Source organism: Peromyscus leucopus, chromosome 5 (genome assembly GCF_004664715.2).
Source record: "Peromyscus leucopus breed LL Stock chromosome 5, UCI_PerLeu_2.1, whole genome shotgun sequence".
Classification (NCBI taxonomy): domain Eukaryota; kingdom Metazoa; phylum Chordata; class Mammalia; order Rodentia; family Cricetidae; genus Peromyscus; species Peromyscus leucopus.
In genome coordinates this window covers 95,230,336-95,257,824 of record NC_051067.1, presented here as the reverse complement: position 1 = coordinate 95,257,824, position 27,489 = coordinate 95,230,336, and the positions used below count along the sequence as shown (strand labels likewise).

Below are 27,489 nucleotides of genomic sequence, written 5' to 3'. Positions count from 1 at the left end.
ACATGCCCCATACAGGTTTTAAATGCCTACCATGCTCTAACACTTTCAAGGCAAGGAACACACATCTGTAAGGGACCCTTAACCACATCTGTAAAGCTGACCCTCACCTACCACACCCTGGCTCAGCCTCTAAGCCTTTGAAAACCCCATAAACTCTCCCAACCCTAACTGTTTAAACACATTGTACTGGCCTCCCCCACTTTCTGCTCTTCTGTTCCACCTGGCCATTTCTCCGGTACCACGCCTCTGCACGACATCCTGTATCTATCCTCCAATCCTGGCTGCCTCCCTCAGCTCTCTGCTCCAACACCTGAATCCCATCCCATCTCCTGGGGTGGGTGGGGACTTGTTTTCCTTATCAGCCCGCCCTCCTCCTTGGTTACACAGAGTCCTTTGAGCTGAATTCTTGGCAAGATAGAGCAGTGAGTGTCAGCTCCAAGCCTGGGGTTTATTGGTCAGAAAAAGTCTTTGGAGCTGTCTCAGAGATAGGTGAAGGGTGACCAAGCAGGAAAGAAGTAGAAAGGACCCCAAAAGAAGGAGAAGTAGGTGGCTAGAGAGTCTAATATGTGACTGGAGATCAGGGAGAGAGTAGAATAAAGCCAACAGCAGCCAAGAGATACAGGGGAAGAGTCAGACAGACCATAGGCCTGAGATCTGTGAAAGAAAACAGGGGCCTGGCAGTGACCCAGCATCACCCTTCCTGAAGACCTACAGACACACAGGTGCCCGGGAAGTCTCATTCTGGAGACTGGAAGCTGAACTGAGCAAGTCCAGAGGGTATCTGAGAAGACTCCTCAAGCCACAGGGGGACTCAGGGTTCACTTGGCCACCAAGGGCACATAGGTGGCTCCCCAGCCTCTCAGGGACTGTCTGGGGCCAGCAGAACAAGACACAAGTTAGAGAGAAGACAAAGGTGGACACTGGCTCCAAACCAATTCTGCTTGTTTTCTTTTTGTTATGTTACCCTTGATCTCCAGGATCCTTGCCTACGCTGGTGACTAGGAAAGCCATCACCTCCAGGAAGACCCTCTCTGGAAAACTGAACCTCTGTCTGGTGACAACTATAAACCTGTGGACACAGGACAAACACCTGCCAGCTCTTCCGCTGGAAGCTACCTCCTGATCTTGGAGGTGTACGAGGTCCATGGAAGTCCCTGTGTCCAAGAAATTGTGCTTGAATCACCCCGCATCAGGATCCCTGATCACCACCTCTGTGTGCCCTCTGGGTCCCCAGAAACTCCAGGAAGAAAGTACACCACCCTCTGCTGGCATCACCCTGGGCACACACAGAGTGTTCCTCCCAGCAGGCTTCAGGGCAGGCCACAGCAGGCACTACGATCCACAGAGATATGGAGAAGGAGAGTTCAGGGTACAGTGAGGCCCCAGAGAAGCTGGGCCTGTCCTTCTCCATTGACGCTATCCTGAAGAGGCCCACAGAGAGAAGAAATATGCCAAGACCACAAAGCATAGGTAGAGAGGACGCTAGGCAGACAGCAATCCCAGGTTCCAAGCTAGAGAGGCTCCCACAGGATCAGCCCCAAGGTAAGTGATTTCTGGTCATTTTCTTTTGTTCTGTGGGCTCTGGAGGCGGGGGCTCTGATGGTCCTTGTCAATCAAACATGGGGGCTGTGACATCCAAATGGATAGTAGGTTCTAGGCCCAATGCTTTTTAAGCCTTGCAGTCTAAATCAGAAGGTTGGTATTCAGAGTGCAGAAGCCCATTGGCTCAGTCCATTGCAAAATGCAGGGGCACGGAGCTTATCCTTGTAACTAGGCTGTGGCTAGGAATTGTCAGTCACATTCACCCTGCATTAATGCTATGGCAGGCACTGCTCTTTCATTTGGGCAGAAATTATGGTAACTGGACTGACAGGGAAAGAGGTGGACAATATCACCAAGTTACAATACTAGAAGTCACAGGCTGAACTCAGGGTGGGGCACACCCAAACCCTTGCTTCTAGCACATTCTCCCCACGAGCTGAGCTCAGCTTGCATGATTTCTAGTAGCTGAACTTTACCAGGGCTTGTCCTCATAGATTTCCCACACCCACGTCTGTAGCCCCCCCAGTGCATGCACCTACATAAGTGAACAGAGAGTTTTCAGGCTCTCCTTCAAGCCAGCATCCACTCAGGGCAGTGGATACCCCTTGCTGTGGGAGCTGGGACAGCCAGGGTCAGGGGGAGGGTGTCTCCATCCTGCCTTATCCTGCTGTGTGACTTTAGGGAAGTCCCTAACATCTCTGATCTCAGCTTCACTCTGTGACACAGCTGAGGGGATGAAAGTGGGGCATGTTGGTGCTTATGAAGGTCTCAAAGGCCATTTGGTCATGAGTCTGTAAGCCTAGAGTCCCTCACAACAGATCTGGTCTTTTCCATGCTAGGCAGGAAATTCAGGAAAGTTCTTGATGGCATTGCCTCCCCACACAGAATCCTGCCCCCAGCCAGTCTCCCACAGAGGTTCCTTACAGGGGCTGTGCTCGGCTGCAGGCAAAAGGACAATCCAGGAGGGATGCTACCACCAGCAAGCAGCAGGCTGGCTGGTTCCCGAGGAGAAGAGGGCCTTGGGCTCAGCTTTCAGAAGTTCACTGGTATCTCCCAGTCAGTTGAGGATTCACAGAAGCCAGCTCACTGGGGACTGTAACCTTATCATTCCCGCTGCAGCTGTATAGATGACCGCCTTCCCCGTCACATTGGGGAGGGAGTGCGACTGATACGGATAGCTACAGAGACTGCTCTTTTTAGACTGCCATTGAAGATTCTAGTATGTTCTATGTGTATGTCCCTGCTAAGCCCAGTGCAGACACCAGAAAGTGCTGGCCAAAATAATAGCCACAGCATTGAAGGGTGCCCTGAGGCCTCATTGCACTTTATCCCTTGTTCTAGCTAATGGTCATATGTGTGAGCCCCACTTTGGAGAAGGCAAACACAAAAAAGGAGAGAAACTCCCCATAAAAACTGCACAAGCAGTTAGCACTAGCACTGACCCTGGAGGCCTAAGGCCATGAATGGGAAGCTATTTCTGGTCACGATTTAAATCCATATGGCCCTCAGACTAGAACTCAGTTTTCCCAACCCTTGGAGCAGGTCCATCTAGCAGTTTATGACTGTGGGATCTCTCAGGTGAAAAGCCGCAATGTCAATAGTTCTGGAGTTACTACCACCCTAGCTGCCTGTGGTGTCAAAGGTGCTGGTTAACCAGTAGTAGTCAGGACAGACGGATCTCTCTTCAAATGTGTACATTTGAGCAAAATAAAAACAGACGAAGACAGCTGAAGCAGACACAGCACAAACAAGTTGCCAATGTGGCAGCGAGTACAAAGGTGGCCTGTCCGTGGGCCGTGCTGGGTGCGCAGGGCTGGGACTCAGGAACACTGACTGTTAAGCCCAGACATGGCGCCAGTGCACAGGAGGACTTTAAGCAAATCACTACCCATCTGGGCCTCAGTTTCATGTTAACATGAAAGAGCAGAGCTAGCTAGATCTTCATAAACTTCTTCCCAGCTCTGATATGCCTTGACTGATTCAACAATAAATCAGTTGTTGGAAAACCCTAGAGAAGTCCTTGGCAGTCATTTTTCCCCAGCAGAGACTTCCTCCGTGCAGAATGTCCAGTCACAATGCCGGGGGAAGCCAGCAAGGTAGATAGGAGGTAGCCCCCGTCAACCACCCTACCCCCTCTCTGCCATCCGGGGAGCCCCAAGTGAAACGCAGGATGCCTTGGCTGGCCAATGCCCTTAAGTTCCTTGCATTCTGTCCCTCCTATGGGACAGAACCCCCCAAGAAGGGAAGCACCCAAGATTAGCAGCAAAGCTTCAGGTTCCTCATTGTGCTATTTTACATGTACAAGACTCAAATTGGAATGGCTGGTAGACACAACCTCCAGTGACGGTTTGAATCTGAAACCTCCCCCACAGCGTCATGTTTTGAATTCCTGTTCCCCAGCTGGTGACACTATTTTGAGAAACACTGGGGCCCTTAGAAGATGAGGCCTGACCAGAAGAAGTATGCCACTAGAGTGGGTCTCTGAAGGGTGTACCTTGGCCCCAAGTTTCTCTCTCTCTGCACCTCGCCTATAATGAAGTGATCAGTTCCTGATGTCACATACCCTGGGCTGCTTCACCATGCCTCCCCTGCCACAAACCTCTGAAACTATGAACCAGATGGATTTTTCATTCTTAAATTTTCTTGTCAGGCTTTATAGTCACGGCACCACAAAAGTAACCAAGCCCACCACCACCACCACCATGGAAGGAGCTTGGATTAGCTGTGGCATGTCAGGTCCCATGTCTAAGTGGGTGACTCTAGCTCAAGGCAAGGCCACAAATCTGTACTGAATTTGGTGGTCCAGGGCATTCTTTGAGGAGGCTGGGGCCCAGAGAGGTAAAGTGGCTGTGCAAATTTAAAGTTCATGAAGAGCCAGAACCAGGCCTGTCATTCAGGCTTCCAGGCCAATCTCAGGTCTCAAGGCCAATCTCAAGGTCCTACACATACCTGCCTGCTTGTCTCTGCATCCATTCCCCATCACTCTCTCAGACTCCCTCTTCCTACCCACCAGGTGTGTGCTTCTCAACCTTCCCTCCCTTCAGATGCCCCACTTCAGCCTTTGAAAACCATGCCTTCTCCCATGCTCCCTTCTCCTCTTCCCTCCCTCAGGTTAGTTTCCTAACCTCTCCCCTGTCTGACAGTGCCCTGCCTCCATAGTAATGGGAGTCCTCCATCGTGTGTGTGTGTGTGTGTGTGTGTGTGTGTGTGTGTGTGTGTGTGTATTTTGTGTGTGTGGATATTTGTGTGTATGTGTGGTGTGTGTGATGTGCATGTTGTGTGTGCATGTTTGTGTGTGTGTGGTGTGTGTGTGATGTGTGTGTTGCATGTGCATGTTTTGTGTTGTGCATTTTGTGTGTGTGCATGTTTGTATGTATGTGTTGTGTATGTGTGGTTTGTGGTGTGTGTGTGAGATGTGTGTGTTGTGTGTACATGTTTGTGTGTGTGTTGTGTGTGTGAGATGTGTGTTGCATGTGCATGTTTGTGTATGTTGTGTATGTGTGTTGTGTGTGTGATGTGTGTGTTGCATTGCATGTTTGTGTGTGTGTGTGTTTTGTGGGGGGGAGGTTGTGGGGAGGCGCACGCACGTGGGCACGCGCGTATGTCCTTCTCTTCTGAAGGACACTAGTCACTGGATTCATGCCCACCCTAACTCCAGGGTAATCACATCTTAAGAACTTTAATTATATCTACACGGACTATTTTCAAATAAAGTCTCATCCACTGTTAGGAAGAGTCTGAACTTGGACATATCTTTTGGGGCAGTATCCCACCTCTCACAGGTCTCTCACTTCTGGCCCCTTTATTTTACTCTCCTTCTTCTTTCTTTTCTCTTCCCTTCCTTTTCTTCTCCCCTCCCTTCTCTGTCCCTTTCATGTTAGCCTTCTCCTTCTCTGCATCTCCTGGAATCAAAGACAGCTGTCTTTCCCTGGATATCTGGAGATGGACCCTGTGACCAAGGACCACCATGTCTTTCATTACTTTATGACTGTTGGCTTTGGCTGATTAACAAGTGAACCCAGGGACTCCCATCAAAGCAGACAGTAGAAGGCAGGAAGACTGTGATTTTGCACAGCTGTGACAGAATGCCTAACATGAACAGCTTTTTGGAAGCTTGTTTGGGCTCACAGTCTCAAAGGATTTCATCCATGGTCACCTGGCCCCATGCACTTGGGCATAACACCATAATGGGACTATTAAATGAAGAGGTTGTTCACCTCATGGCAGGAAGTAGAAGAAGAGGAGGGACTTAGAATCCTGTATACTCTTCAAAGGCAACAAATCCAGTGACCTACTTCCTCTGGCTAGGCCCCACCCCCCAAAGTTACAACAACTTCTCAAAGTAACATGGAGCTGGCATATTCAAACCATAGCAGATACAGTGTTGGATGCTGGTACTTCCTCCAAGGGGCACATGGTTTTGTCTCCCTCCATTGGATCCCATAGATCCCACCTCTATATCCCCACTACCAGAGCCACAGACTAACTTTAAAAAGGAAAGGTTTTAATTTTGGTTCAGTTTCCTGGGCTTCAGGCTACAATTCATTGGCCCCATCTGGGGCTATGGCGGCATATCAGAGCAGAGGCATATGGCAGACCAAACTATGCTCCTCGTAACCAGGAAGCAAAAATGAGAGAGAGGAAGAGCTGAGGTCTCCCCCTACCATTCAAGAGCACAGCTCCAGTGAGCTGAATACCTACTGGTCACTGCTTCCTAGAGTTTCAGAACTTCACAAGACCATGGGCTGGGGATCCGAGCAAATGAGCCTGTGGGTCTGGATGCAAACTGTAGCAGAAGCCACCTCCCTCCTGAAGAAGGCTCCCAAGGGAGGCAATGGTTCCTTTGAAATCTCTAAACTAAGAAGGGGAGAAAGCATCCCAGGAGGCCGGATGAGGCCTGAGAGCTGGAAGTAGGCCAGCCCACAATGGGTCTGCTAAGCCAGCAGGGGTAGGATAGTGTTACTTTGTATTCCAACAGGAATGAGCAATCATTTTGGAGTTTAATGCTGGAATGTGCATGGTCAATATCAATGAGAACTTTTTGATTATAATTGACAAAAAAAAATGTCTCCAGAGAGCTAAAATGGAGAGAGGTCTGTGCAGCCTTGAAGAAAACTAAACATTCTTCCACACTGGCCATGGAAAGGCCAAGACCTAAAGCCAGCTGAGTTCACGATGGGAGCCCAACCCTAACACTACCTAGGCTCTCTAGGTACTTCTATGCCTCTTGGCTCTTTCTCACTGCAAACCAGTACCCTCCAAACCACTTCCAACAGCTTCCAGAATGTCGTCCTCCTGCACTGACGGACCCAAGTCTAAAAGCCCCAACCTCGATAAAATAGCCACCTCAAACCAATCAGGTGAGGCCAGGGGCTGTGGCTGGTGGAAGTGCATGTGTTTAGACATAGAATGGAGTCCTTTCCTTATGGATTGTCCTTCATCACACTGTTCCACACTAGGGTAATGACTTCTTGTCTTAAGGCTCTTGTGAGTCCTCACAGGTCACTTACAGTCTCCAGTATAGAAGTTTCAAATTTCTTTGAAAGAGTATATTCCTATAGAGATTTTATCTAAATATTCCTGGAAAGGGGACAGTTGTTGGTCATTTATTGGTCAAGAACAGCTCATCCCTCTGTTTGCAGAGCCATGTGACTCGGGATCTGTCTAACCTGCTCACTGAGCAATCAGGCTGGATTTTAGTAGAAAGGACCATTAGACTCTTCCTCTGATATTGGCAGGAAGGATAACAAAATGTGGATTCCCTCTTGGAACAAAAACAAGTTCTAAGGCACTTTCTGTGTCATGCACTCTGGCTACACAGCTTGGGTTGTTCCCTGTCACAAGGTTGGGGAAGGCCCACGGTGTGTGGGGGTGGCATCTGAAATGTACATTCACACATATGTGCCTTCTCAGCAAGGGAAAGGGGTATTGCTATTGAGCTATGACAACACATAAAACTTACCTGTCACTCTGTCCCTGAAACCGGTGTCTTGGGGTTCATCTCACCAAACCTAAGAATGTCATGACAGTCGGTCACTGTGATAGAGCAGAAATGAGAGCTTGGCGAAGGACGTCAGACCCCACAGCGGGGAATGGTGAGCTCTGCACAAGGAGGGCTGCAGAGAGGAGATGACCATGAGATGACGCAGCAGGGAGAAAGAAGACAGCAGCCTGCACAGCAGTCACAGCAATAGAAGAAAGTGTGTTTGCTGCAGGGAACAGCAGAATCCAGTGTGACTCCCATCTAAATATCACCACATGGGAGACAAGAGCCTCTGGCCTTTAAGGATGTACATCAGCATTTTTTAAAGCCATATCTGGAGACCGTAGCTTCCACTGAGGTAGAAGAACACAGCTGCCTTGGATAGGGCACCCAATGAGTCCCACACACTTCAGTAGGGAGCAACTGCCTTAACAGAGAAGAAAGATGGAGATGAAAACCATGGGGAGCATGTGTGTATCTAGATGCAGGTATGCATATGCATATACTGTTGTATGTGTGGTGTGTGTGTCGGTGTATGTATGTTATATGTATGTGTATGTTGTATGTGTGTTATGTTTGCATATGTATGTATGGTGAAGTGTAGTGGTATGGTGTATGTGATATATCTGTGTGATGTATATGATACATGTGTGTCTGGTGTGTGTGTGTAAGAGGTATGTGTATATATGTGTATGTTTAAAGTGTGTGTGGTATATATATGGTACATATGTAGAGTATATATACGTGTATGCAAGGCATGTGCACTATATATGTGTATGTTGTATATGTAGGTATGTTATATTGTATATATGTGTATGTGGTGTGTGTGTGGTGTGTATCTGTGTGTGAACACATCTGCTGTATCCCTGCATATAAAGTGTCGTGAAAGGGGAGAGGAGCAGCTGCGTGCTGCCCAGGTCTCACTACAGTTGTCAGCACACCCAGCCCTGGGGCTTCTCCAGGGCTTCTTCCCTTTGTCTTTTGCTGTCATCTTTCTTCTCGTCCTTTCCACTCTGCTCTTTTCTTTCTGTTGTCCACTTAACCAAAAAAATGTGTTATTGCAAAAAATAGAAATATAGATTAAAATCTACAAGAAAATGTAACTAGAGTGCCTCCATCTAGCCGTCCAGCTGTGCTGTTGTTACTTTGATAGGTGACAGACACTGAGACAGAATTTCGAATATGACAGCTGCTTGCTGCAAAGTGAAACTTAGCACTCACTTCTTTTCAATTCTGTTGTGTGTTTCTGGGAGATTCACAGCAGACCTGGAAGGGAAGGAAACATTTGCTGGACTTGTGCTTTGAGGCATGGGTAAGAGCTTGCTAGGCAAAGGAGGACAAAGTATTACAGACATGGGGAGCACTAAGAAAAGCACCTGGAGGGTGGAAGGTTGTGGACAACTCTGGGGAATCCCAAGGTGGTCAGGTATGGCTGCAATCCTGGGACTGAGGAGGGATTGGTGGAAAAGTATGATGGTAAGAGCCTGTTTCCAGGCTGAAGAGCTAATCAATCCTCTGGGTACAAACAGAGCTATAGAAAGTCCTTGACTGATTCGAGAGAAGAGGCCAGTGTAGAACAGCACTAGGGAATCTCCTAGCTGAATCCCTCCTTCATGTGTCAGGGATTTCTAGCTCACAGCAGGCTACAAACGCTCCCAAGATCTCCTTGATAAACCTGTATCCTCAGTGACAAAGACAGACCTATTCCCAGAGGCTTCCCCAGTAGAAATGTCCCCCTGGGCCTTTAGCTGCACAGCCAGGGACAATTAGCAGACCACAGAAAAGGAGCAATCAGGGGAGGGAGTTGAGTGCAGAGAAACATCAGTTTATAATTAGGTGGCCTAATCACCTGCATAAATTGTGTATTTCTTATGATCGATGTGCTAAACGGCTCAGTTTTAATTAAGTTCTGCTGACTCATTCTCTTTGAAGACTCACTGATGTGTGATTCACAGCTCCCAGAATTAACAATGGCCAGAAGAGTCACTTGAAAGAGGTAGCAGTCCAGGCTGCCTTCATCTGCCTCTCCTGCCCCCAGGTGCTCTTGTCCATCTCAGAAGATGGAGTTGCTGGGCTGAGCTTGCTGACTTCTTTGACAAGAACCTGGGCTGGACCAGGAACCTAAGGATTATTTCACTCTCTACCTAGCGACCCTTCCTGGTTGAAAATATGGGCCTGATGATCCCTAATCCTCTCTGAGCAGGAATACAAAACACCCTGGCCTTTGCTTCTATGAAGGACCCCATCCTGGGCCTGGAACAGCTTCCGCAGTGGGCTCAGATTTTAAATACCTTGTGAAGAAATCCCTGAGGTCCCAAAGGTATATAGGCTGCATCATGTTCCAGCTTCTCCTCCATCCACAATCTGTTCTTCTTCTGGCACCTGCTTCTGGCTTTTGTGACCCATTATGATCTATCACCTTACCTTCCTGGCCTCTAGCAAGCTCTAACAGCACATGATGGGAAAGTTAAAGCATTGATCTCCATCCTTCCTGAACTGTCCCCTTGGACACTGCACTTGCCTCTCCCTCCCTGCCCTGTAGTCCATGATAAGGTTGACTCCCAGGAACCCCCAAAGAATTTCAACATAATCCCCATTGCTGACATCTCCCTCCTTCCCAAGCACAGGCAGAGAGGCAAGTATGGCAAAGTCTATACTTCAGATTCTGCCGAGGCCATCAAAGTTGGCACCACGCCTATCTCATACTTCCTTTCCTGGAGATTAGTGACAATTAAATGATATTGTAATGGAGAAACACACAAAGTTTGGCCCAGAACGTGATTCTTCCAAGAATCCAGCAGACAGCCCAATGAGAAAGAGCTGTCCAAAAGAACCTTCCACAGTGGTGGCTGGTTCTACAGCCTCACAGCCCAACACGGCAGCCCTCGCCACACGTGGCTGCCCTGTGATGGCTAATGTGGCTGAGGAGCTGAATTTTCTATTTTACTTCATTTCAATAGCCACTTATATCTGGCAGCTGCTATTTTGAACAACACATTTTTTTACCTCCCTGCATGATATCCAGCCTCAGGTCCTAAATTATTTCCCTGACTCTAGGGTTCAAGTCTGTCTGTTTGTCCCCAAAATGGACTTGGGCTTGGTTGGGAGCCCAAGCCACTGGGAGTGACCTCAGCTTTGGAATTCTCTCACTGTCTCTTACATCTCTCTGGTTTGTTCCCAAGAAGGGAATATAATAAGAATCGGCATTAGAAGGAGAAAGAATATGATCAAAATATGCTATTTGTAAAATAATAATAATAATAATAATTCTTTATAAGAAAAAATCACAATAAACTTAAGGGCAAAAAATAATATAAAGTCATTATCAAAAGGAAATAATCAGCATTGACTACTGATTACCAAGAACCCACAGCCAGTACTGGGGAGGAACCTTAGCATCTAGAGCCAAGCAGGCTGGTCCATTTGTAGCTCTCTCTAGGCATTGGCTGCTTGGTTAGTCTAAGATCCACTCCTGCCTTCCAGGGGTAATCCAGAAAGAAGGCTGCGGACAAATATGAGCTGCCTTCCCAGGGTGCTTGTGTCCTCCAAGCATGAGTGTGAGTCTTCCCTGGACAGGGAGACTCATCTGAAAGTGAAGGCAATTTGGGCTGAGAGTGTGTGCTTTAAGACTACTGCAACTTTATCTCCAGAAGCCTTGGTCAGAAAACAAACCACAGTCTGGTCATCCCACCAGCATCCACTGTTGCTTGGCTCCATGAGGGGCTAAAGTACAATGCTGGCTGAGTCTCCCATTTTGAAATAGCTCCCTGGGAGCGGCAAGTGCACAGAATACTTTTCTTTTTGTATGATTGGTGTGTGTGTGTGTAGTCAGATTTTTTGGGGGTGGGGCACCAGCACACAAATAATAACATGGAGGCTTACCCTTAACTTAGGCTTGTTTTTAACTAACTCTTATACCTTAAATTAACCCAACTATTAATCTATATTCTGTCACATACTGCCCATCCTCCTTCCTCCATGTCTCCTCATGTCTCTCTCTCATGTGACTAGATTCCTCCTCCTCTTCTTGCCTGAAAGTCCTGCCTATACCTCCTGCCTAGCTATTGACCATTCAGCTATTTATTACACCAATCACAGCAATACACCTTCACATAGTGTACAAATATCCCACAACGTGTGTGTGTGTGTGTGTGTGTGTGTGTGTGTGTGTGTGTGTGTGTATAAATGTCCATGTGGGTGCCCTTGGAGGCCAGAAGGTGAGTCAGATCCCTTGGAGCTGGAGTTACAGGCATTTGTGAGCTGTCTAATGTGAGTTCTGGAATCTGAACTCTGCTCCTCCAATAGAACAGTAATTGGTATTAACCATTAAGCCACCCCTCCACCCCCAACAACTACTTTTCTATCTGCCACACAGACATAGAGGCATCTGTTCCTTTGGTATATGTCCATCATCATGGGAATAGTGAATCATAGACGCTAATAGTACCACTTCATTTCTCTATGTACAAACGCTTTCTAATTGCTCATCTTTTCAAACATTTGCTTAGTTAGATACTATCACTGGTTTGCTCTATCATCTAAAAGAATAGTTTGTACATAGACAGTAGGTATTAACTATTATGAAATTGCTAGGAATGTCTAACTTTTCAATTGTCACTACAAGATATTATTTCTATCATATTTTGTAGACAAAAATAATTACTTTGAGCCTTTTCTATGTTGAGGCCCATCAGTTGATGTCTGTCCTTGGACCCTATGTACCCAAAGACAAGTAAAGGTCAAAGAATAAAATATTTAAATCTTTTAAGACTGAATTTATGTCCCAAAGAGTCTGTAGAAATTAGAATTATGACAAAGGAAGTGATCAGTCCGTCAGAGACCTATGAGCTTGTTGCAGCAAAACACCTATGGGATATGCTACAAACCAGGCAGTTGAGCAGTGTGAATGAGGCTGGGTACATAGGTTGGCAGTAATGGTGGTAGAGCTATGCCAGTGTGAGTGCCCACCATGGTTACACAGAGGGCTGTGCCTGGAGGGAAGTCTCACAAGTAGAGCTGAGTACATAGGGCCACTCTCTTGAACGCCTTAGCAATTTCAGGTTAGAATTTATGTTTTAGAAGGAGTCCAGTGAAGGATTAAGCAAATATGAGGATATCACCATAATGATGGGGAGCCTCCTCTCACCATCAATGCCTTCTTCCCACTCCTGCTGCCCTAGGATGAGCTATTGTCCCCCACCCCATGCCATGCCCCTACCTACTTCCACCTTGGAAAGGGGCTGGCTGAAGTATGACTTCCAGGATACTCCAAGTCAGGTGCCAAGTTGCAGGATGGGGCCAAGTCTCTCCACTGAATATGCGTGTCTCAAAGACTTGGGGTAACTCCCAGGACCATGGGAAGACTAGCATAGCCCTTGAGTGTTCTCAGTCAATCTGTCTCCCTCAAAATTAAATAGCAAATTAAAAGGCCACCATGAGAGCTGAGGAGATGGCTCAAGGGATAAGAGCATTAGCTACACAAGCATGAGGACCCAAGTTCAAATCCCCAGGACACATGTAGAAAAACAGGATGTACCTACATACACAGAGACAGGAGATTCACTGGAGTCTTCTGGCTGCAGACCTAGTCCAAGTTCAGTGGGAGACCCTGTCTCAGGGGAATATGACAGAGCAGTGCACCCTTTGTCCTCCTGTGACTTCTGTGTTCAAGTGTGCATGTGCATACACACATGCACATAAACCACACACTGCCATGTACACATAAACAAAATAAATCCCATGACAGAGTGACAATCTAGGTAATAAAGGAAAAGACTCTTGGGTCTTTTCTAAACAAGGGGCCTCACATTTTCATTTTGTGCTGGGCCCCACAAAAGCCAAAGCCAGACCTGAATAGAACTGAGGCTAGACAGGTGGATTGGAGACAGATTGGCAGAGCTCAGCCGCCGCCATGCTCTGCCAGTACTTTGTAAGCCAAGGTTGGCATACTTTTTCTGTAAAGGGCCAGATGGTAATTATTTCAGTCTTTATAGCCATATGCTCTCAGATGCAATGACTCAACACCACCATTATAATGCAAAATCGGGAAGAGACAATACAAAATGCAACTCATGGAGCTATGTTTTCAATAAAACTTTATTTAAAAATACAGTGGGCTGGGTTTGGTCTGCAGGCCATGTTTGCCATCTCCCATTATAGACAAAGGGGTATGCCTTAACAGAAGAAAGGCACAGAATCTGAGAATTTTCTAGAAGGTTAACTTGACTTTACTGGGGAGAAGAGGGTTAGCCTAACAGGTGTTCTAGAAGACAATGTTGCTAAACTCTAATTCCAAGAAGCCAGGGACCAAGATTCAGCAGTGGCCATGGATTTGGAGAAGGAGAACAAAGCAGCATGAACATCCCCAGGGGCTCACATCCAGGTGACTGGCCCAACTTGCATGCTTTCTTCCACAGAAGAAAAAAAGAACAAGCGGAGAGTTCGCACTACCTTCACCACAGAGCAGCTACTGGAACTGGAGAAACTCTTCCACTTCACCCACTACCCTGACATCCATGTCCGGACCCAGCTGGCTTCCAGGATCAACCTGCCCGAAGCTCGAGTACAGGTACAGTGCCCAGCTTCCACCAAGTCTCATGCTGGTCCTCAGACCTCCAGGATTGCCCCAAATGAAACTGCCACTGGCTGTCTCCTGGGTAGTCGTCATAGTCAAATATGTCTTTCCAGGCAATGAGATCACCCTCATGTAATAAAGGATCTCTCCTTTGGGGTGGCAATGTAATGGATAGACATCAGTGTTCTCCATCCATTTCTGTCCCCATGCCCTCCCTCTCAGCTTGTTCATGCTTCTAAAGGTTACTCACACTATCAGCCATAGCAGTTGAGGATTGGGGTCAACCAACATTTTTACTAAGAGTAATCACTTTGGGTTTTGCTAGACATACAGTCACTGTCAGAGAGGGCCATTTTCCCTGGCATAGCAGCCTGAGGGCAACCACAGCCAAGGCAGAAACAGGTGAGCGTGGTGGCGTTCCAACAAAACTTTATTTACAATGTTGAAATTTTGTTTTTTGTACAAGTTGCAGGTGTTATAAAATAATATAAAACACTATTCTTTTTGTTTCTTTTCTCAATGATTTAAAGCTATGAAAATCACTCTCAGCTTGAGGACTTCTCAGATATTTGGAATGGCAGGTATAGCTTACCAGGGTATTGTTGACCAGTCTAGTAAAGAACACCTCCATGTCCCCTTGGTGGAAGCAGAGAAGTAGACAGACCAAGGATCCATGGTCAGAGACAGGGATTCCGCACTAAGAGCCTAATCTAACACCTGTCATCTCTTTACCCCAGAGTATCCACTCCTCTGTCCATGCTTGGATATACCACAGCCCTTTGTCACCACCAGGGTAGACCCAGTGCCCTCTTTTAGATACATTCTGTTTCACAAGTCCTAGGCTGGCATGAGAGGGTCTGCTATATCCCACAGTAACACTGTCAGCACTCTCTCTGAACACAGAGGCTTCTACATCATTCTTTTAAAAAAAAAAAAAATGCAGTGCATGTGTTCTCACTCAAAATCAAAATCCAGCCCAACATACCACTTTTTATCAATCCTCCTTTCCTGCTGGCTAGAGCCCAGCCCAGCCTCAGCCGGCTCCCCTCTTCCTCCTACTTGGAACTGTGCTCCAGCTGAGTGTTTAGCACCTGTGTCTGCCATCAAGTCTAGAATCCAACACCTGCCTCCCCAGAATCACTAAGTACAAATGGCCGCATGTCAGAGACCATCAGGGCGCCCAGGAATGCAGAGATCTGCCAATGTTCAACCTATAGACGCCAAGTGGCCCACAGGGGTTGCAAACTGGTGGCCTGCTGGTGGAAAACAGCCCACAGATGGGTTTTGTTTGGCCTGCACTGCATCTGAAAACTCAAAAGTGTTCACATAAAAAAATAAAAATCAAGATTCTTCACATTGGAGACTGCATGAGTCTGACATGCTAGCTGTTCCAGGTGGCAGCTGTTTGCAGGACCTAAGACCCTCGTCAGGCTTTGTTCACAGACCCTACCCAGCCCTTCTCAGTTATCACTCATGCACGTCCCCACCCCATTTCCACCCGGAAGACTGGGACCCTGGTCTCTTCCCTCAAGTCTCCAGACTCCACATGCAAACAACTTCCCCTCCCATGGTATGATTTTATAAACTATGAAGTGCTTATTCTTTAGGGGATATCAATGTTCTGCATTTACACACATCCATTTTCTTTCCCTGACCACAGATCTGGTTCCAGAATCAGAGAGCCAAGTGGAGGAAGCAGGAGAAGACTGGAAGCCTCAGTGCATCACAGCAGCCTGGTGAAGCCAGCTTGACCCTGCCTTCAAACATGGACATGGCTGTGAGTGGTCCAGTCCTCAAGTGGGGTTGGAGGGACAGTCATCTGGGTGCATCTCACCCAGGCCCTGATGTGAGGAAGCCCTGCGGGGGGTGCCTACAGTACCAAACACAATGGAAATCCTTCCAGAAATAGAAAGATAAAGAGATGCCTGGAAGAGGGGATCAGGGCAAGTGGCTGGCTAGTTGGCTCTCCCTTTGAACGACAGGAAGGAGTGGTTTTAAAACTTGTACAAAATTTCACAGTTCACAAAACAGAGTCACAGGGTAAAGGATAGAACATGGGGGGTTGGGCAGCCAGCTCTAAAGTAGACTGCCCAGTTTTAAATCTCAGTTCAAATCCCACATCACAGTGTGGCATAGAAAAGTCATCTTGCTCCTTAGAGTTCAGCACTAAAGTTTTGACCAAGATGAAATGACTAGGATCTGGAACACTCTATTCATGGTCTGCTACTGAAAAAGTGGATCTCTGAGGAGTGAGGTGACATCCCAGACACATGGTTGCTATCCATGCTGTAAGGATTAGGTCCAGGTAGGTTTGCCTGGACCATACTGGATGATGAAAGTCCTAGGCAGGCAGGACAAGCTGGTCATACTACTCACCACCCGCTACCTAAGTCATGGAGGTACCTGGGAGGCAGCAGGAACAGTCCTTGGTAAAGGTGGAGACTCATCGGTCCCCTCTGATCTCTCCTGACAGGGTCCTGTGCTGACACCCAATGCTCTGCCCATGTTGGTGCCTCCCTCAGGGTGCTACCCACTCTCTCAGACTCAGCTCACTTCAGGCTGGTTCCCTGCCCAGATCACCCTTTTTCCATGGCATCCATGGGATCCGCAGCCCTTGCCTGGCTCTCTCACCCATCAGCCTTGTGTCCCTTCCCTTGCCCTGCCACCTCCCCACCCCAAGTGGGGCAGCATCTGTGCCACTTCAACATAGGGACTGGTTGCTCTCTTCCCAAGCAAGCTGCTCTCCTCTCCCAGTGATGGCAGGCAGCCTTGGCCCTCAGAGAAAATCACTCCACGATCCATCAATGGCTCACAGCCCAGAAAGCTACCCAGAACTTTGCCACTGAAGACGGCACTGGTGTGACAGGAAAAGACAACACACATCTCACCAGCCAAAGTCCTTCTCCCAGTGCAGAAGCCTGGCTGCCTGAGGGCTGGGGAGGAACTCCAGAATAATCTGCTTTCCATTCACCCCTGTGCTTCTTCTAACAGCTGTGCCACCTCCAGCTGGTCACTCATACCCTCTGGACCTCATCTGTAACACAGCAGCCAGACAGATTATTTCTAAGTACCCTCTTCTCCCTTACTTTGGGGAGATGAACCCTGGAAAACACAAGGCATGGGGAAGCCCAGGAGGGGCTGCACATCCATGCACTCATTCATGACATCTGTACTGACCACTGAACATTGTGGACCACTTGGAAATAGATGTGGAGCTGAACAGATAGGCTTCTGCCCAGGTCAGTTGAAAGGTGATGCTGACCTCTGCCCGCAAACAGATGTCGGTGACCTTGGCTCATGTCTAGCACATTACCAATGACTTTGGTATGAATAATCTCAGAATGGAAGAAAAATAGAAGAAATGTTTTTAATTTAAAACAGAATTTAGTGTCTTTGTCGTTTGCTGGTCTGGGAAGGGATGTCCCATCTTCATTGGCATTACTGACAGGGTAGACAGCAAAGATCTTTGTGCATACAGGGCCCTGCTAGCTTGTTTGGCTCTGTACTGAAAAGCCCTGTGTTCAGGTCTGCTTCTTTCCAGAGTGGTTCTCAACCTGTGGGTAACAACCACTTTGGCAAACTTCTATCTCCAAAAATATTTAAATTATGACTTCTAACAGTTGCAAAATTACAGTTATGAAGTAGCAACAAAGTAATTTTATGGTTGGGGATCACCACAACATGAGGAACTGTATTAAAGGGGTGCAGCATTACGAAGGCTGGGAACCACTGCTCTAGACCGACCACATGTCCTGCCTGAGTCTGGTTGTCTCCAGAATGGAAGCAGTGGCTCCCTGCTGACCACACAGCAACTGGGAGACACTGGAGGAGGGGAATGCACCTTACAAGCGTGAAGGGCGGGCAGACACTGGAATGGTGTCAGCATCTCATGCCTTACTGGGCAGGCGATGGCTTGGGTCCCCACCCCAACAGTTCCTACTCCCAGGGAGGCCTCCTGCTCGGCTGTTTTTCTGCCCAGAGTCTCAGAGGCTTGTCATTACTGGGCAGCTGAGGATGACCTCTGTGTATAGCTCCAGACTAAGTTCTAAAAAATGTGTCCTGAATCCCAAAACACCTGAAATGTGCAGGAGCCCTGACCTACCCCGAAGTTGGACCAAGAGTTGGGAAGACTAGGTCTTAGCTCTATTTACCCTCTAATTTGTATCTGGGCCTCAGTTTCCTCATCTGTAAGTTAGGGATAGCAGTGCCAGCTCTGCCCTGGAGTACCCAGTACAACAGAACTACAGACCACAGCTCCTCTCACTGAGAAGTGCAAACCTGAGCCCTTGAGATTGGAACCTGACCTACCGATAACTCTGGGTGGCAGGAGAAGGCAAGGGTGGATGGAGAAACACAAAAGGAAGTTAACTCAAAAGGCTCATAATTGGGCAGCCTGTTGTATTGTGTACTGTGACAAAACGCCTGAGATAAACTATTTATAAGGAGGAAAGGTTTCAGGGGTTGAAGGTCGAAGTCCTCTGACCATATTGCTTTGGGCCAATGGTAACACAGTCCCTCACAGTGGAGGATGTGACAGAGGCCTGTCACTTCATAGCCACCAGGAAGCAAAGAACGCAGGAAGGGGCCAGGGTACCAGCACCCCCTTTAAAAAGCACACCTTCAGCAATCCAGCTTCCCCAACTCTAAAGGTTCTGTCACCTCCCAGGAGCACCTCAGGCTAGAAACAAGCCTTTAGCACATGGGCCCTTGGAGACATTTAGGCTCAAAACCATGACACAGGAGCCCATCTTGTGGCCAGAAGTCCACTATACAGATGTAACTTAACAAGAAATGTATTCTAGTGGTTTCTAGATTGATTATCAGTAACTCAGATACTCCCAGTTTAGTAGCCAAATCCCCCAGGGGTTGAACGCAGGTCATAAGGTTTTGCCCTTACCATTTGAGCCATCTTGTCAGCCTTGGAAACATGAATTGCTCCTCAACAAGAAACTCAGCTTCAGCACATCTTCTCCCCCAAGCACTTTCTATTTTCTTACCTATACCCCTGGGACAAAGGAGTCACTTCCAAACCCTTATCAACCATGTAACCTCAGACAGCAAATGACATGTTCTTCCATCTATGTCTCCCCTGAATAACAAGTTTATTGCCTCTGTGAGAGACTGTGACAAGTACATCAGAGCCTCTGGCACATGGCAATAACTCAACATGTATGGGGAGGGTCATTTTCCCGAACACCCTTTTAAGCCCTCTGCTGCTCGGAGCAGCTACTCTGAGCCCAGGTGCTATCCCAGGAGCTCTTGACTCCATTTCTGGAATGCCAAAGAACCCTCAAAAGAGTGATCAAAATCATGAGTGTGTTTCTTCTTCCCTGGGAAAGGCACACCTCCTTTGCTAGCTTCTCTGAGGCTCAGATTAAGTTCTTATCAGGAATCCTGACAGACAGGCTGCGTTGAATTCTGACAGGCTCTGACTTTAGCATAAAGATCAGCAAGAGAATGCCAGGGTCACTAATTTATCTTTTTTTTATTTTTTATTATTGTATATGCATCATATGTATGTTTGTGCATGTTTATGTGTATGAACACAGGTATGCGTGCATTGCCATTTACATGTGGAGGCTAGAGGGCAACCTTACATGTCAGTCCTTACCTCACACACGGTCAACACAGAGTCTCTTGTTCACACAGCTATTGCCCCAGGAATCACTTAGGTGGAGGAAGGGAGGGAGGGAGGGAGGGAGGGAGGGAGGGAGGGAGGGAGGAAGGGCAACGCTGGTGTGGAAAAGACAGTTCTCAAAACCAGACTCCTGGGGGGGTCACACAAAAAAGCCAGGGATGCTGGGAAGACAACAGCCCAAGCTCCAGTGTCTGCATGTCCATCTAGACCAGTGGCTCTCAACCTTCCTAATGCTGTGACCCTTTAATAAAGCTCCTTATGTTGTGACCTCAAACTATAATTTTGCTATTATGAATTGTAATGTAAACATCTGATATGCAGGATATCTGATATATGACCCCTGTGAAAGGGTCATTTGAGAACCAAGGGGTCGTGACCCACAAGTTGAGAAACACTGTTATAGACTAAGAAAAGCCATGCTCTGTGTGGCCCCCAGAACAACGCCAGGGCCAATATGGAAAGGAAAACATAACAGACATAAGTCCAACCCCAAGAACTAAGAGAGAAGCTTCCCAAAGGCCTTTTGTGCTCCCCACCTCTCCAGTCCCTCTCCCAGATATGCCCCTCAGAGCCCTGCATTGGGAACATGTCATCACTGAGGCCCCTGGACTGCATTGGGAACATTCCTATCTCTGCCCTTTGCCCTGCTCACTCCTCAGCCAGGAATGCCAACCCCGCTTTGTGGGTACATCTTTACACTTCTGAGTCATGTCCCCATTCAAAGGATATCCCCACTGTCTTCTCTCTCCTCTGAAATTAGAAAATCTTTTACATAATCCAGTCAAAGAATGTCTAATATCTGTTACATGCATGTGATTTTGTAGCTTGGAAAAAGTTATCTTTATAGATAGAAATCATAGATAAGTCCTGCCTTATCTTTAATGATGGCTCTTTCTTCTCACTCCCACAGCACTGTGACCCTTCTTTGTGATGATATGGCCCTGATTCTGAAGTCCTACCCTGTGCCAGTCCAATGACACAGGCTCACTACATCAGAGAGGCAATGTGACTTGTACAACATCACATAGCAGATGTCTATATTTAGAATTCATTTCTGCCTGATACCAAAGTTTGGAACCACTATACATACAGAATTATAATGATACAGTTAATGTGTGTATATATATATATATATATATATATATATATATATATATATATGGTTTATAAATAATGCAAACATGTAAACTGTGTACAAAATCTGTAACCATATAAATCCATATGTGGTAGGCTATGTATCTACTGTATATGTGTAGCCTCCCATGTTTACTATATCTGTTCTCCTTTCTAGTGCCATGTGAGGTGAATGGCTAAATTCTATTCTGTGATTAGACATCTTTCGATTCCACATCCAAATGTCTCTCTGACTCCCACCATTACAATTTTCTACACAGTTAGAAGAAACAAATCGAACCAGACCCCAGTACTCTATAAGAGAGATCGGAACTTGGAGACAGACTGGCAGGGGCTTGTCATGACTCCAAGAAGTGGATGGAATGGTAGAGGGAAGTTCGGACACCACACAGGTACCACTGTAGTTACCTCGGCCAGATGAGGCTGTTCTAAGGACTCACCAGGAGGGCCCTGACCGCTGGGTGACCCCTGGGTGGGGAGGAAGGTTACAACCCTCTTATCACCAGAAGGTAATAAAGTCATTTCATGGCAATTAGAATCCTAACCAATTTAAGTCATTTACAGCTCCAAACAATTACACAGGGATCCTTATCCCCCAAGAACACCAAGATGTTGTTTGAAGTGGAACATAATGGCCTCAGGTAGGAGCAGACAGGAGGGAACAGATGGTGACCAGACCTGAGAAGGAGATGTCTTTATGTTTAATCAGCATGCGCAGTAGCTGGATCTCTTGCGGCATTTTCGTGCTTAGTTTTGGTTGACTCCTCCACTCTCAACTCTCCCAGTCTCCTTGTACCCATCTGCATTTGTACCTTTCGGATCCCAGTATTCCTCACTTGCACATTCACCACGTGAGCTATTATCACCCCTCCCTTGGAACCCCAACTCTCCAGCCTCACAGGTCTCTTTCTAGTTTCCCATCCTCTACACACACTCCCACATAATGCACATATATGGAACTTAGAAACTAGGATCTGCATATGAGACAGAATATGTGATGTTTGCCTTTCTGAACCTGAGTCATCCCACTTAATACCATATTTTCAAGTTCCATCCTCCTTAAGCACCTGGCTCACTCCATCAGATGCAGGCTACTTGTGTGTGTCTGTAGGTGTTTCAGGAAGGGTACCCAAGTGAATACAGGTTATGACCAGGGCCCTGTCATGTGTCCCAGGTGCTATGAAGGTCCACAGGACAGAAAGCAGGCTCCTCGGGAGATGTTAACTCAATGACACCCAGGTGCCTCTGACTGTGACTACTGAACCTATTCTCCCACCAGGAGTCCATGAACACACAGCAAAGCTGGAGAAGTGCGTTTCTGATCATCACGCTGTCCCCTTGAGCTAAGGCTAGACTGAATGGGATCCTGTTCCAAAGCCCTCCATGATCTTAGGGTGGGGACTTTCCCTAGCAGAGATCAGTCAGCTAGCTGGGGGTCACCTTTGAAAGACAGGGGGGAAGACACCACTTGAGGGGACCTGGAGAAATAGGCAATAACGGATAAAAAGAATCTGTAACAAGTCAAAACATGGGTCACTAACTGAAGGACTTTACTTTCAAAGGTGACAGGAAGAGACTTTTCTGAGGATATCAAAGGGGGAGAATTGATGTGTAGGAAGAGGTTAAGCAGACAACCCAGGAAGCAGAGAGCCTGATGACTCACTTCCTCTCCTGGGGCTCTACCTCCTAAAGGTTCCACAACCTTCCCAAACAGCATCACCAGTTGGGGACCAAGTGTTCAAATATGGGAGCCTGTGGGAGACACTTCACATTCAGACAACAGCGAGTGGTGGGAAGGCCCCAGGCAGAGGCAGGAGGACCAGGAAGAACCTCTACAGAGTCACGGCCCCAGGCGGAGGCCCAAGGGACAGATAGAAGCCAACCCTGCTTCTACAGAGTCACAGCCCCAGGCGGAGGCCCCAGGGACAGATAGAAGCCAACCCTGCTTCTATAGAGTCACAGCCCCAGGAGGAGGCCCAAGGGACAGATAGAAGCCAACCCTGCTTCTACAGAGTCACAGCCCCAGGCGGAGGCCCCAGGGACAGATAGAAGCCAGCCCTGAGGAGACAGAGGGCAATGTCTCAGGATGACACCTCAGCAGGGCAAAGGCTCTGACATGGGGATACACAATAACATGTTCAAAGAGTACCCATTTGTTATTACTTTAACAGCTCCCTGCTGTGGGGTGTTCTGTATGTTAAATGTGTTGCTCTGATTGGTTAATAAAATAAAACACTGATTGGCCAGTAGCCAGGCAGGAAGTATAGGAGAGACAAGCAAAGAAGAGAATTCTGGGAACAGGAAGGCTGAGTTAGAGAGCAGCTGCCAGCCGCTGCCATGAAAAGTAAGATGTAAGGTACTGGTAAGCCACGAATCACATGGCAACTTATAGACTAATAGAAATGGGTTAATTTAAAATATAAGAACTAGATAACAAGAAGCCTGCTGCGGCCATACAGTTTGTAAGCAATATAAGTCTCTGTGTTTACTCGGTTGGGTCTAAGTGGCTACAGGACTGGCAGGTGAAAGAGATTTGTCCTGACCATGGGCCAGGCAGAACCAGAAAAACTCTAGCTACAGCTCCCTGATTGAGCTGAACAAGTTATCACCATCCTTGTCAGTGTCATACACAGCTTGGCTCAGCCTCAGTTTCCCCACCTAACAACTTCAAGCGAGGGCTACTTTCAAAGATGCTGTCTGGATTAGTGAGCACTTCATAAAAAGCAATGGAATCCTCCCTTGCTTTAGGAGGGAATCATGTTCTCAGAGTGCTGGCGGGAAGCTATGGACAAAGCCACCTGCATTTCTGATACCAGGTAAGTGCCAATTGTTGCCATAGTTACTGTGCTTAGATGGATGTGTTCTAAGAAAGTGTCTGTTGTGATCTCTGCTCATTGTCCCCTGAACTTTAGAGTTCCCTATACAAAATATGTGTCTTTAGTTGCTGATCCTCAATATGGATCTGCCAAGTGCATCATGGGCCTAAATGAGGAGCTGTTTGGGGGCTCTGTTGTTGTTGTTGTTGAAACAGTCCAACATGTAGCACACAGGTTGAGTATCTCCTCCAGTAGCTGTGAACACAGGCCACACATTCACATGTTAACATCACATCAAAATGTCAAAAGGTTGGACATCCCAGCTCAGTCACTCATAGCAGAGCTTCACACTTTCTTCCTGCTCCTACAACACTACAACTCTCTGTGAAGTGGGAAAGTGGAGAGGGACAGGCTGGTGATCTGCAAAGCATCATATTCTTGTACTGATGTTTCTTAGAACTGAATTACAGCCATTGAAAAAAGAAGTCATCTTTAATCCAAAACAAGGGTATTATTCAGTACCTTTTCCTTATTTTAAAAATGAATTCCATCCTCAAGGCTTTTTTATTTCATGTGTGCTCCTTCATCTATGTAATTGCGAATGTGAGCGTGCCCACAGCACACCTGTGGAGGTCAAAGGACAACCGTGGGTCTAGGTGCTCACTTTCTATCTTGTTTGAAACAAGGTCTCTTCACTGCTTCCCACATGGTGGCCCACATCTGATCCCCTGAGCACTGGCAGTGTGATGTTTTGAATCTGAAATGTCTTCCACAAGTGTGACTTTGAACCCCTCATCCCCAGCTACTGATGTTGTTTTGGAAGGTTATGGAAGCTTTAGAAGGTGCAATCATGCTGGCAGAAGTAGGTCACTGGGAGCAGGCCTTTGAAGGTATCTGTTACTCTCTGATCTGTGGTCCATAGCAATGTGAACAGCCTCTGCATCCACACCCACTGCCATGAGTCAAGCTGCTCTGGAGGCCTTGCCTACAGCACAGACTGATATTGTGAGTCAAGATAAATCCTCTTGCCTTAAGCTAATATTGGGTATTTATTCACAGTATTTCAAAATTAGTGCAAGTACCTAATCCTGCTGTGGAGACAGCTGGAGTTCAAAGACATTAAGCAACATGTCTGTAGTCACAGAGCTTGGAACTATACAGACTAAGTCTAGAAAACAGTTCTTTGTATAAACCAAAGGCTGAGGGACCCCCAGCTGGATCAGGCCCTCTGAATAGGTGAGACAGTTGATTGGCTTGATCAGTTTGGGAGGCAACTAGGCAGTGGGACCAAGTCCTGTGCTCATTGCATGAGTTGGCTGTTTGAAACCTGGAGCTTATGCAGGGACACTTGGCTCAGTCTGAGAGGAAGGGACTGGACCTACCTGGACTGAGTCTACCAGGTTGATCACAGTCCTTGGGGGAGGCTTTGCCCTGGAGGAGGTGGGAATGGGGGGTGGGGTGGGGGTAAGGGGAGGGGGTGGGAGGGGGGAGAATAGGGGAACCCGTGGCTGATATGTAGAACTGAATGGTATTGTAAAATAAAATAAATTAAAGAAAAGAAAAGAAAACAGTTCTTTGGCCTCAGGAGGCCAAAACTCCTGTCTCTACCCATCACGTGCTAGGCTACTTCCAAGGCTCCTTCAGATCCACTCATGGGAACTGCAAAGTTCGAGACCCTGTAAGAGAGGTTGAGGATGAGAAAGGGAAGCCACTAAGCTGCTTTATTTTTCCATGCCAGACAAAGAGTTCAATTCCAGAAGTGTTATCTGCTCCATGAGTGAGGATAAGAACTTAGAGAGTCACAGAGACTCGCCCAATAGGGCGATGATAGCCAATGAGGATTAGGACCAAAACCTAGGCCTATGGGATCTATAGGACAGAGAGCTCAAGTGAGTCTTCTTTTTTTTAATCATTATGCATGCATGAAGTGTGTGTGAGAGCAGGTGCATGCATGTGAGAGGGTGGTATGCACATGGTGGTCAGGAACTAATTCTCCCCACTCACAGTGGCGTCCAATGATCAAACACAGATTGTCAAGTTCTTTAACCCACAGAGCCATCTCATCAACCTCAGACGATTCTTTAATCATGTCCTACTTTTCTCTTCATGTACCCAAAACAGACAAGGCCCTCATGGCATTGAGGTAAGGCCTCTTATCAGGTGCATTTCAACTCAGGGCCCTGTTAAGGGGTACCAATTGAGCCCACAGAGGTTCATAAGGCCCCAGTGAATGTATCAACAGCTGCCATCTGCAGTCTTAGAGAGCCTACAGGGCTGGGTACCTGCACATCTCAGCACTGAGAGGGTTGTCAGCCACTCAGGAAATGCCTGGAGGTCTTGAACTTCTGAACTTCTGGCTCACCTCTGCCTGAACCCAGTAATATAGCCTTTGCTGATATTACTTTATAGTCAAGATTGTAAATTCTTCCCTGGTCCCACTTTATGGCTGCCAGATAAAAACATCTGCCTGGAATGAGGCTCTGGAGGAAGTTTCTCTGTATAAGGTGGCATTGTTACAGCATGGAGGAGACAAGCTGACCAGATCTTGTAAGCCCACAAGCAAGATGTCACATCAAGGAGCCTTGAGTACAGCAGCCTCCAAACCCTCACAGCGCCCGCGCCGCCGCGCCGGGCCCCCCCCCCCCCCCCCCCCCCCCCCCCCCCCCCCCCCCCCCCCCCCCCCCCCCCCCCCCCCCCCCCCCCCCCGCACCATCCCAGCCACCTGTCATCCCACCACCACCTACCTAAACCTTGGCTTGACACAGCATTCATTTGTGTCCTATGATCATCTTCATTCCACAGGCTATGAATGAGACACAGAGGGGCAGGTGTCCACAGCCAGACACATCACCCAGCTGAGGCTAGACTACAGATCCTGAGCACCACCCAATAAACGCTTATAGAAATCAAAGCAGCCAGTCATGGCCTAGTAGAATCCTGGGCAGCCATAGGAAAGACAAGCTCCATCTGCACACACACACACACACACACACACACACACACACACACACACACACCTAGCCGGCCCTCTGCTGCACAGGTTAGGAATGGTCCCATCCTTACCATCAGGATGTTGCTAGGCCCTGAGCCCCAGTGGAAAGGCAGAAGAAGAAAAGCACTTGTCTGCAGGCCTACTCCTCTTTCAGAAGCTATACTCTCTGGGACATAGTCGCATTCCTCCATGAATGCAGGGAAGGACAGAGGGCTAGGAATGTCCAGGCCAGAACTCCAGAAGACTCTCAGACACTCGCATGCAAGCCTAAGCCCCATTCTCACTGCCTAGCTCTATCTGTGCGAGTTACCAGTGTGGTTTGAACCTGTGTGCCCTCGGTCATGGTCTTCCACAATGTACAGGCAAAGGCCAACACATGGCAAATGCTGGTCCAGGGTCCAATAGGAATGAGCACCTCCCTGCCTTCCCATGATGACCCATTACTGTCCCTTTACATGCTTCCTCTGTCTTAACTTAAAAAAGTCCTCAGTCAGTACAGTTGGTTTCATGTCACCTTCTTCCCTCTAGCCTCTGATCCAGGAGGACAAGAATTCCAGGGCCCCCCAAGACACCCCACTACCACCATCGCCATTGCCCCCAATACCTGGGAATAGCGCCATTGTAAAACCAAGGACTACAGTCTGACTCATGGTTCAGAAAGGCTGAACAGAAGTGCCTCTACGTGGAGCTGTTTTAATCTTTCCTTGCAAATCAATAACTGCTTACTTTGGAGCGGTTTTAATTAGTGAAGCCCTGCTGAGTGTTCCACTGATAAAGTGGCCTGCTATTCACATTAAGTGTGTCAGGCGC

At 47.6% G+C, this 27,489-nt stretch overlaps 1 protein-coding gene across 1 annotated transcript; it reads left to right on the top strand.

Annotated features, from left to right (window-relative positions):
- Nucleotides 1-411: 411 nt before the first annotated feature.
- Nucleotides 412-17,512, top strand: Isx (intestine specific homeobox). The gene is made up of 4 exons (XM_028854879.2): nucleotides 412-1,542; nucleotides 13,942-14,093; nucleotides 15,760-15,876; nucleotides 16,573-17,512. The coding sequence occupies exons 1-4, from the start codon at nucleotides 1,350-1,352 to the stop codon at nucleotides 16,807-16,809; spliced, it is 699 nt and encodes a 232-aa protein (XP_028710712.2). The 5' UTR covers nucleotides 412-1,349; the 3' UTR covers nucleotides 16,810-17,512.
- The last annotated feature ends 9,977 nt before the right edge of the window (nucleotides 17,513-27,489 follow it).